The 12,287-nt window shown below is 48.8% G+C and overlaps 1 protein-coding gene across 1 annotated transcript; it reads left to right on the forward strand.

Annotated features, from left to right (window-relative positions):
* Nucleotides 1–6,447: 6,447 nt before the first annotated feature.
* LOC125536284 (protein LONGIFOLIA 1) lies at nucleotides 6,448–11,720 on the forward strand. Its single transcript, XM_048699474.2, has 5 exons — nucleotides 6,448–7,034; nucleotides 8,073–8,140; nucleotides 8,227–9,936; nucleotides 10,054–10,171; nucleotides 10,817–11,720. The coding sequence occupies exons 1-5, from the start codon at nucleotides 6,842–6,844 to the stop codon at nucleotides 11,602–11,604; spliced, it is 2,877 nt and encodes a 958-aa protein (XP_048555431.2). The 5' UTR covers nucleotides 6,448–6,841; the 3' UTR covers nucleotides 11,605–11,720.
* Nucleotides 11,721–12,287: the final 567 nt, after the last annotated feature.

The following is a 12,287-nucleotide window of genomic DNA, read 5'->3' on the forward strand; positions in this document are numbered from 1 at the left end:
GCTGCTCAATTATTACAGGAACGTTTCTGCAAACCTAGCTAGCTTCCCCAAAAATTATGGTCCTAACTTCTAAGAGCCACATGCCCTGGCATGTGACTGTGATGTAACTTGCGATAATAATGCATAATCTCTTGGTGGTTGAGTATTGGAGTGCATATAAGAGCGATGAGGAACATGATGCACTATCATTGATCCAAAATGTACAGGCACATACAGCCCATGCAATGGACGACGGACAGATACCTCGACCACATAACTAGCTGTGTTAGCATTTGCGCAAAGGGAACTAAAAAAAATAAAATCTAACAGTTGCATTTCCAAGTTCTTATAAATTAAATTCTACACATTCTGTAATATAGTGAGATGATTTAAGCACGTACATTTTTTTTCTGAAATATATCTTATTTGTGCCATAAAAGGGGGTCGAATGTGACAGGCATTTTTTTAATAAACCAGCTAAATGTCCTTCCTTTCGATAATAAACAATTAGAGTGTGATTTACAAAGTGGCTTGGAATATGGATGAGGTCATGTGGCCACGAACCCCTGGGCGACATGCTAGAATTACTCGTGAAGAAAATGGCACTACAAGAGAGGCGTAGGTAGATGGATGTCCGCCACATACTCTGCGCCGCAGAAATATATTTTTGTAGTAAGGATATGTGCATTCGTTTTAACTGCACACAAATGTACACATTTTTCATTGAAAACACCACAATTTGTTTTGTCTAGTGGATAAATGCACATTTGTTTGAACACTTTTCCGATCGACACAGTTATTTTTTTCTCAAAAATATTTTTCAGGCGTGACCGTGTCAGTTCAAATATACGGCTATGATGTCGATGCAGCACCTGCCACCTGGTAGATTCTCTAGAAAATGTTCACCTGCAAGATCTTGCAACTTGTGTTTTTTATGTTAGGTTAGTTTGTTTGCAATTGCAGGGGGGCAGGTTGCTTACTTCAGCAGCTTGCGTTGTTCGTGTCGGCACACCAAATACCGACGAGATAATTATTAAGCCCTAACTAATCGCTGTCAGAAATCAAAATCACAGCTGCGAATCTCGTGTTAAACAAGAAGGGGGTCGTGCTTTTCTAGAGACGGTTGGTGTTCTTCTTGGAGTATGCAGAAAATGGTCGGTTTATTTGGTTGGAGGAGATGCGTCAGTGCGTCATGGCAATCTTTTCGTTGCCTTTGTTTTCTGTTGAAGGAACATAGAGGATTACACTTGACTGCTGCCAGTAATGATTAGAACTCAATGACAGTAGTTACGGTTGATCGGGAAACATATTTGCAGAAAAGAACAAGTTGCTACCCGTTCACATGTACTCCATCCGTTTCAAAACCACGGCGAGTAATTTGAAACGGAGGGAGTACACGATATGATCGACACATAAGTTTAGATACTGGTAGTGTTTTGGGGTGCAAGGATCCTATTACTAATTTAATCACATATATAATGCTTGCGACAATTACTTATATGATGAAATGCACAACTTATTACAATCAACACAGAGGACCGTTGATCTTGCATTGAGATATGTGCAAGATTTCTGTTTTTTCCACTTTCGGAACAAACGCCGCAACTTTTGCGCTAGATGAATACATAATTACAATATGGTGGAGCATCTTCCAGATTGCCATGAACATATTTGGAAATCAACCTAGAATCAGTTAATTCTCGGTCAACTGAGATACCATTATATTTTTTTATGAGATGAACAAAATTCAAAAACTTTTGTAAACATTATTTTAGATTAACATTGTACAAATTCAGAAAACAACCCATGAATTAGTCGACCGAGACATAAACACTTCCAAAACTCAACGTAGGAATATCGACGGTCACATGCATTGCATGGGTCGCTTTGCTATTGTTAGGTTAACAGTCATGGTCATTTGGCACGCCCCTTCAATTCCTGGTTCTTGCATCACTTGATTGACTTCTTCCTTTCCATGATGGGGTCTATATATAATCTGTAGGGTTCTATGGGTGAATATACTCCATAGGGTTTTTGTGTGCGTGTGGATACACTCCTTTCAAAGTATCACTTTGACCATACAGATGAATGAATACACTGTGTCTTGTATACACCGAATGGACTCATGCATATTTAAAAAAAAAGTACATGTAAATATTACACGAGACCCATCAACCAGCGATGGTAGCAATTGAAAGCTCACCAAACGCATGCATGATCGTGTACCTGTCAAAATTGTACCGCCGCGCGCGCGCACATACTTTGCTGCACGCGTGCACGCTTTCACTCCACTCCGCACGTCCTTCCAAAACCAAAACCAAGAAACCCCTACACCTCTACTGGCTTTTCTTCTCCCCATGCCGCTGACGTAGAAGGTAGAACCTACATCCTTTTTTTTTTGCGGGGTGGTAGAACCTACATCCTACAAGCACACAAAAGCAGCCACACGTAGTACGTTAGCTAGGCGCTACTATTCCGGTGCTACGCAGAGCATATGCATTTCGTGTGTAGATGAAATGAAAGAAAGGGAAAGATTTACTGCGTTGGAGCAAGCAAGCACGCATGCATCCTCACACTCCCGACAGTGCCGCGGAAAGTGACCGCGACTCTCCCGAGAGCACTCGCGGTGATCGACAACGGTACGTACCAGTAACATGCATGCAAGGACGGATGGATCATGATCGCTACAGGTTCATGCAAGGGAGAAGGAATCCGGCCAGCTGCGGCGCTAGCGACGCTGCCCAGCCCGGAAAGCAACCCGCAAGCCGGGGACGTGACACGGCAGGAGGAGGAGGCTTCCATTACTCGTCCCGGAGTAAGGGCGGAGCAGCACCATCGTCGGCGTCGCTCTCCATGTTGGGCGCCTGCCTGCAGCCCACCATACACGGTCGCTTCGCACCAAGAGGAGAAGAAACTTTTGCAACGGCTCCATGCGTCGCCGGCCGGCCGGGTATCGTTGCAGTTGCAGAGTCCACACCCTGTGCTCGCGCGTGTTTCTCTGACCGGTTTCCAAGCAGGTTTTCGGAGCGGGCTCGCTCGTCGCCTTCAGCTAGCTGTTGGGAGGAGCTTGGGATCCAGTTGGACGGACGAGGTGCCGCCAGATGCATGCATGTTGATTATTCGCCGCTGACCGACCAGCACATTGTTAGTTCAGCACGAACTTATCCTTCACTTTTTCTAGGATTATATCAGGTGTCCTTGAGTAAGTTCAGAAAAAAATATAACAGGTGCCCTTGAGTACAATCATACCTATGTTCATAAATACCCTCTATTTTCTCTTCCTTTCTAAGCATATAAAATTTGGCGTAGAAATTATAATAGAATTGGCGGGAAGGAAGAGAGACGTTGCCCACTTTCCTTCACACGTAGTAGGACCCGAAAGCATAGCTGGCGGGAAATCTAACGAACAAACGAACGTCTTTAATACGGCGAGATTCCTCCACCTCATTAAACAAGGCCACACCACCATTGAATTCCACAGTTTTGAAATCCCAGTGCCTCCTGGATGGGAATCTTTTCAAATTCGGCAACCGGGACTTTCTTCTTGGTCATCTAACATGCATTTTTTGTTCAGTTTTAGTACGTTTTAACTCTTCCCACGCATTTTTTTTGCTTTTTACCTGCCAAATGGTTGCTCATAGTGCAAACCTAGGACTGGCTTGTTTTACTAACCCATGTTTCATAGTTATGCAAGCTAATCATTTTGGCGACCCACCTGGCTTGAGCACAGCTTTTCCTTGGCACTAGTTTACCATGAGGATAAGAGAATAGAGAAGATTACCGATCATGGAGCGGCGAGCAGAGCAAAGCTAGGCTAGCTACTGGCTGGTCCAACTCCCGGAGCACACAACTACTAGTACTAGCAAGCAGCAGAGCCGCAGCCCATGGTGCTCCCAGATCCACCTACACTGGTCCCGGGGCCCCACCGACCGGCGCCTCAATGCGCATGTTCTCTAGCTTGCGTTTTTGTTTGCTGCTCCTCCCTCCCTCCTCTGAGCTGGGCGCCGGCGGTGCATGCAGAGACAACTACCGCGGCACACACACATACTTCCTCGTTCAGAATTACTTATCGTAGAAATGGATGTATCTAGACGCATTTTAGTTCTAAATACATCTATTTCCGAGACAAATAATTCCGAACGGAGGGAGTACAAACTAGCTTGCTTGCTTGAGTTTGCAGGGAAGAAATCAACGAACGCTCCACTACTGGCAGAGGTAGTTACTGTACTGTTGTAGTTTGCTGCCGCTGAAAGTTACTGGTATACGCCATGGCCCATGGCGACAGCAGCAAGCTAGCAGACCGGGACGGTGTGGTGCCGCTTGCGCGCGTCCCGGCTGAATCCCTCGCGTCGTCGTCTACCCGGCTCCCGCGCGCGGGCACCTGCGCGCGTCTGGATTGGTGGATCTTGGCGTTGGGACTTGCATTGTGTGTGTGTGTGTGTGGCGGCGACACACGGAGGACCACCGCAGTCCGCAGCGCCATGCATGAGAGTGCTCGCTGTTGCAGCCATGCTTCTTCTTGATTGGCCTAAAACCAGTCACCTATCGGTGGACGACGGGTTTATTTCCCTTTTCGAAAAAAAAGAAAAAAAAATCGGTGGACGACGGGTGGCGTGCTATATTACTGGTCGATTACACAAGCTCGATTGAGCAGTAACGCCTGTGTAACACCTTTCTTTTTTTTTTCAAAAATCTTTCGATCTAGTTTTCATCAACTGTCAAGGTAGTACAAAGAACAACAGAAGTAAAAAATTACATTCAGGTCCGTAGACCACTTAACAACGACCACAAGCACTGCAGTGCGCCTCTCGCACTGAAGTGGGACAAACCTTATTGCAGTAGACAATCGGGAAGTCGCCGTGCTAATGCGCTACGGGATCAGCACACCAAAACCGCAATCGCCGTTGATGAAAAGAAGCGTAAGTCGAAAGGATCCAACAAATAGACACATGACCATTGACGAATGAAGACCGGATCCATATGGATCCATCGAAGACAAGCGCTGAACGAATACCACAAGATCCGCCGGAGACAAACCTTCACACGCCCTCCAACAATGCAAGAAGCACCGCCGGAATAAGGGCTAGCCGGGAAGAACCTTAATCCATCTACATAGAGTCATCACCGCCTCGTCTCTGAGCACGATACAAACCCTAACAAAACCTAAAAAAACACCTTATCACTGTGAGAGTATCTCGGCACCGATGCGAGGTTAATGAACCTACCTCGTGTTAGCTAGTAGGCTCGAAGCCGTTCCCCACGCTCCAGCAAACGATCAGCTAGCGACACTGCATCACTACTAACACCGTGTCACTCGAATTTGGAGCGAGCCTTTTCGTTGAAAGCGCATTAAACTCCATTAGCTGGCCGTACGTACATGCCGCCTCGTAATAACTGCCCTGTCCAAACACGCTTTCGAATACATCCATCCATCCATCCATCTTCAGATCTCCTCCTCTCTGTTGGATGGCGGGAACCGAGAGTTTCGCCAAAGGCAGAGCTTTTAACCCAGCCATGCAGGAGTCCAGGCCCAGGGGCCCCAGGCGCAGGCGGCAGTAAAAGCGATCACCGATTCACCGTGACATACATCTGCCGATGGATCCACGTCCACAGAGCGTGCGTGCGTGCGTGCGTGCACGGAGAAGTAAGTACGCTGGTGCACCGCACAGGTTCCTCCTGCCTCCCTCCCCGTCATGCATCGTCACGCCAAAAGCGCGGAGAGGATTTACCTCTTGGGGTAAATACACGGGGTCACTGTCACGTACGCACGCACTTGCGGATCCGGCCAGACCTGGGGTATATCGTATGGCGGCCGTACGTACGTATGCGTGTACGTATCCCAGTCGCACTGACGTACGTATACGTATGGGAGCAGGCGCCAGGCAGAGGTCGTGCCCGCGGGGGGCCGGCCCGTCGTTCTCCCGTCATCCCTCGCCGTGGTTTGGCAGCGCAGCCACGGCCGACCGGCCACGCCCCACTGGTGAGCTGTCGATCCACCCGTTCTATCCTATCCATCGAGGCCAGCCAGCCAGCAGGAACCTAACGACATCACCCAATGGGGAGTACGCCACGTACGTTGCGTGTCCAGCGCCCGGAGCCAGGCACGGTACACGGTCGGCGCGCGCGTGCCGGTGGTTGCACGTACGCTCTGGCCCGGCCCCCGCGTCGTCACGGGCATTTAACACCGCCCCGCCGGCCGCGGCTGGCCGGCCGGCGTCGTGCTCCGGCTCCGTCTCCGGCTCGACGAAAACTCCTGTGCGGACTGACACAGATCACATGCCGGCGGAACCGGCTCGCGCGCACCGGTGCGCGCGCCCGGGCACCCGCAATGATCAGCGCGCACATGGGCTTGTGATGGACGCGCGCGCGCGCGCAGGACCAGAGACACGGCTTGACCCACCCCAGCACCCCATGCCCCCCACCCCCTCCCTCCTCGGCCCTTCCCTCTCTTATTTCACGCGCCTCCCTCTTAAAATCCCCGAGCCCCCCCTCGCTCCCTCTTCCCTCCATCCATCCAACCCGTCCTCTCCCCTCACCAGGTCACGAGAACCGAGCCAGCCTCTGCATGTTCTATCTATGAGCGAGTGACGCCGCAATCATCATCATAAGTAGTAACATTCCTCCGCCGAACTCACAACGCCCATCCCAAGAGCCTGCAACACTTCTATATCTGCACCTGCATCCATCCACACACCGCTGCCTCTTCTTCTCCTGCTGGTTTCAGAACCTTCTCCTGCTTTTGCTATCTCCGGCAGGGTGCCGCTGCCGCACGGTGAGCGTGCGTGTGGCCTGCTGTGAGCGGTGAATGTGCGGCGGCCGTCTCGTTTGGGCCGGCGTTTGATCGGTTTGGAAGCGTCGGGGGATGCCGGCGGCGAGGAGGGTGCTCAACGCCTTGGCCGACGACATGCCGGAGTTCGACCGCCGCCAGATGGGCTGCATGGCCGGCATATTCCAGATCTTCGACCGCCAGCGGATGCTCACCGCGCGTCGCGCCGGCGCCGGCGCCGGTGCCGGCTCCGGCGGGCGGCAGCCGCAGCAGAAGAGACTGCCCGCAGGTAACCCCGGCACCTACCTCACCATCTCCATCGTTGGCTTTCCTGCCACCTTGTGTCCATTCCATTCACATTCACACTGCCATCGAGCTCTGGCGTAATCTTCTTCTTGCTTACGGTTTCATCATCTTCGGTTTAATTAGCGGATAGTCTCCGGCTTTTTAATCGCTCTCTGAATCGCGCGCTGCAACTCGTTCTGCCATCGTTGACCAGATGCCAGAAAGCCATCAAGTGGTTTTTCCTTTGTCAGAGAGATTGCTTGCTGTGTTCGCTGAACACAAGTCCTTTCAGACTGCCATCCAGAGTTGGGTAACATGGACAGTTGTTGATAGGTTCAGAAAAAAACAACAACCAAAATGGTTAGTAAATAAAACGGTACGACAATGGTAGAAACTTTCTTTCTTGCAAAAAGCACGGTAGATTCCCAAAGTTTAGGTCGGAAAACAAGTTTCTAAAATCCTGATTTTATTTCAAGCATTTTTGCTGACAAGAGACAAAAGGCCAAAGCTCAAAAGTTTGCTGCTAGAACTGCAAGGAGAACATCTAGAGCTGCAGCAGTACATAAACAGCAAAGAAGAATCTAATGGGTCTGATCTCAAAAGCGTTTCATTAGAAATAAGAATGTTCAGTGACAGCGCCTAACCACTTTTAGCACTATATGAGCCGGGCATTGACATGGTGACAGGCGATTATGTGTGTTATTGTATCCAGAAGTAGCATTACTATTTTCAGTGAAGAGGACAGCCCAACAGTTGATTACTGAATTTCTTTTCTAATGGAACTGAAGAGGACAGCTGAACTTTTGATTTAAGAAAACATTCTTGAGATGGTAGATTAATCAAAGATGACAGGTTAACAGCTGAGTATATTTTTTCTTCTCATGTTACAATAATGGTGAATAGAAACAAAAAGGCATCACCTTTTATCTCATCACAAATCCATCCATTTTATTATTATTACCATGATAGGATCATAAAGTGCTCTGTTTTCTCTGTTTTAAAATTTAGACCACTATTCTAATGTCCTTTCATTTTTGTCCAGGCCGTACTCCACCAGAAAGCAGCAGCAATGTTCCAGTGCAGAGCTCAAGTACCCCCAAAATCATTCTGGTGATTCCCCAATCTGGAGTAAATCAACTTAATTTTATTGGCAGGAAAACCAAGGAGAGGACCTGACCTTTCGGTTTATTTTGCAGGAGAAAACACTCAGCAAAAGCATGACCGAGAACAGTAGCCTCTCAATAGAGTCATCAAGAGCTTCTTGTTCTTCCTCTTCATGCTCCTCTTTCTCGTCGATCGACGGCAGCAAATCAGCTCAACAGGAGCTACCGTACATCAACGAAGAACTCTTTCCGCAGAGGCCACCGAAGAGCTCACCAAGTCTGCAGGGCGCTGACATGGACACCAAGACCGCACAGCCGAACGTCGGTTTCAGAGACATCGTCAAGGACTCCATCAACCGGGACTCGGGAGGGTTAACTGTCATGACCACAGCGAATGGAGCAAGAAGGAACGCGCAGTACAAGGACTCGCCAAGGCCATTGCTGCTCTCCAAATCGATGGACGGAACCTACGTCATCAGCATCGACAGGACCACCAAGGCCGTCCCCGCAAACGTCGTCGAGTCCAGCAGGCGTTTCCCGGAGCAGTCGCGCTTCTCATGCGACGACCGGCGGCTCCTGCGGCCGGCTGAAACCCAAGAAGCCAAGAAGCCTTCTTCCACAAGGGCCAAAGAGCTTCCTAGGCTGTCCTTGGACAGCAGGAAAGAGTCTCTGAGCCCAAGTTCACGTCTGAAGAGCTGCAGTTACAGGAGAACCGATGACTCTCTCCTGGACACTCTGAAGCCTCAAGACTCCCCGGGCCACAGGCGTTCCAACAGTGTCATCGCCAAGCTCATGGGGTTGGAAGAAGCACCAGATGCTATGGGGATGCTGGTCGCTGATAGCTACGAGCCTGCAAGATCACCAAGAACAGCAGCACAAGCCACACGGAGCGAGCGTCCATCGCGTTCGCCCAGGAGAGATTGCCAGGATGCGTGTGGTTCCCTGCCGAAAAACGAGCCTTCAGCACTTAAAACAAGACCTCCTCCAAGAATTCTCACTGAAGCTGCTCCCTGGAGGCAGCAGGAGAGAGGCGTCAGCGTCACCAACAGCAAGGCTTCACAATGCCGAGACGCTGAGGTGAGGCCAAGAACCCCATCTCTCTATGCCGATATAGAGAGAAGGCTTGGTGGGCTCGAGTTCTCGGAGTGCAACAAAGACTTCAGAGCTCTCAGAATTCTGGGTGTGTTCCATGCAAAGGATGCTAAGCACCAGAACAACGATGGTGATGCCGCATCAGTGGCTTCTCAGAGCCAAGAAGAGGATTCAGCCACCACCAGTTCCAGAAGCTTCCAGTCTCCCATTGTAGTCATGAAGTCATCAAGAACCACCGAGAAGCCTGGGGTCTCAGTTGCTCCCCTTGCAGGGCTGAGAGGCCTCAGGAAGCTGCAGCCCAGAGATTCATCCTTCACTGACAAGAGCGAAGCCAGCACAAATGAGAAGATCCATCCTCGCGTTGCAAGGGCTCAATCCAAGTCTGACGAACCTGCCAGCAGAGCGAGCTCGCCAAGGCCTACAGGGTCATCAAGCCCCAGGTTAGTGCAGAGGAAGGCAGAGTCGGAGAGGCGGTCTCGTCCCCCGGTCTCACCAAAGTCTCCAAGCAAGAAGTCAAATGAAGCAGCATCCCCAAGAGGAAGAACAAGATCAAAGCCTTCTCAAGTGAGGAGCAACCGTGACAATGAGGCCTCGCAGAGTCCAGGAAGAAGGATCAGCTTGGCGAAGCAGATTGACGTCAGTATAATGGATTGTCAAAGTCCTCTGGTTGCCAGATCATCATTCGTCGACCCAAAAACACCGAGCCAAAAGGTACAGATAAATAGATATATAATCATATAGTATGAAAGAAACCAGCCAGCTCTAAGTATTTTTTTCTTCATATGCTCATTGTTAACACTAACTAACGGAACTTCTCATTTTCTTCAGAGCCCTTCTTCAATCCTGGGTTCAGATCACAAGATCCATTCACTGGAGAACGCCCTGAGCCCCGTGTCGGTCCTCGACACATCCTTCTACCATAAAAGTATCTCAGATTCATTCAAAGGTGAGATGTTGATCTAGCATTTTTCCTGCATATTCATTTGCAATGACATATAATAGATAAACCACCAATTTGTTAGTAATAATCGATAGCCACCAGCTGTAAGATCAATGGCATAATAGGTCCTACTATTTGGTCCCATTCAATTCAGAAGCACACAGTGCTATGCAAAGGACAAACATAGTTAGCTGTAAGCATACCAATGCCGCTAGTGACAGATAACCTGCATTTAAGGCTACCAGAGGCAGCTCGTGGTCCTGCGAGTGGGAGTGGGAGGGGGAGGAACCACATCATATTGATAGTTGCATCTGATGTGCTGGTGCTGAACAGTGCTATTTTCGCAAGCCCCACATGTTGCACTCGCTCATGCAGCAGCATGATGCATGTCCTCTGGTGTCTATGCATTGCTAGTGTAGATGTGCCCACCAGTGTCCCCTTTATAGATGCACCTAGTGTGTGTGGTTCAGTGAATCATGTAGACAGAGCAGTACAGTGAATTCATATCTCCAGTCTGATCCATGTACATGTCTGTTTCAGTTTAACTGTCTGTAGCAGATTCAGTATTTCTGTCTGGTACATTATTTTTTTCTGTGGTTGTGTCAAGCATTGGTTCCTTAATATGTGTACATCCTTTTTCTGATTGTTCAGACGGCGAGACGCATACCTCAGACGAATGCTGGAATTCAAACAGCCTGCCGGACACGCCGCAGTCGAAGACGAGCAGTGAAGTCAGCCAGATCAAACCAGAAAACCTGGAGGCGCTCATTCAGAAACTTGAACAATTGCAATCGATGAACGATGAAGCTGCAAACTCCAAAGATCACCAGTATATCTACGAGATACTCTTAGCATCTGGTCTTCTGCACAAGGAACTTAGCTTCGCAGCGATGCCTGCACAACTTTCGCCATCCAGCTGCCCGATCAATCCAGAGCTCTTCCTCATTCTAGAGCAAACAAAGCCGCACTTCATTTCAGCGATTCAGGCTGTTACCGGAGCTAAGAAGAGTTCTGACCCTAACATGGAGAAGCTTCATCGCAGAATTGTGTTCGATCTGGTAAATGAAATTATAGCTCAGAAGATGAACATCTATAGCTCTGCAAGTGGAACGGCGAAACTTCTTCGGTCAAGGAAGTTAAGCGGGTGGCGTCTTTTCAAGGAATTGTGCACAGAGGTCGACAGGCTCTTATCCGAGAGCTCGGCAGCGAAATGCTCCGAAGAGGATGAGGATGAAAACATACCATTATCTGAGGATGCATTGTATGAGATGAAAGATTGGGGTAGCCCTGAAGGTGAGCTACAAGGCATGGTTTTGGACATTGAAAGATCCATCTTCCGGGACCTCATTGACGAGGTCATAGGTTGCGAGGCTACAGAGAGGATGCAAGCTGGACAATGGAAACTGCGTAGGCAGCTGTCTTTCAGTAGTATAAACTGAATACGACTGGCGATAGTCGTTGTTTCCATTAGGAGGCTTAGCCACTAGTATAAATGTAACCCTTTGTATTTTTCTGAAAACTGAATTATATAGAAGAAATATAATTATTCCTGGAACACTGGTCTCACTGACATTGACGCTAGTGGAAGCAAGCAGTTGAATATCAGTTATGCAGTTACAGAAAGTCTTAATTTTTAGTAGATGTTACAGTACTTACTTTGATCAGAATCAGATCATGTTCCATTTCTTGATTGCACAACTACTGTTTGTTCCATAATACGCGATCACACGAAGCAACCATTTTGGCTCCTGTATGCCAGGAAGATCGCACACTGTTATACTACTAGATAACAAGATGTTTCCTGCCAGATGGGTGTGATAACGCCCACTAGAAGTTTCAGGCCTGCAGTTAGCTCCCAAAACTGTTTGCACATCACAAAGGAAATTCTACGGCAGCCCTACCCCGACACTCGCACGAGACGGTGTCCCTTGAACCGATCATCGTCTCACAGTAAAATAATTGATGCATTTTATATGGATATAAATGAACATCCATAGGTTGGAATTTATGCCATGTACAGGCGAAAATCAGGCCCCCACCTCGGCGCAACGACACGTCGTTGAGCTCTCAACAAGAGAACTGTACCACGGTCAGTGCCCGATCATCCAGGACACCGGACTCA

Source organism: Triticum urartu, chromosome 2A, assembly GCF_056163025.1.
Source record: "Triticum urartu cultivar PI428250 chromosome 2A, HENAU_Tu73, whole genome shotgun sequence".
NCBI lineage: Eukaryota > Viridiplantae > Streptophyta > Magnoliopsida > Poales > Poaceae > Triticum > Triticum urartu.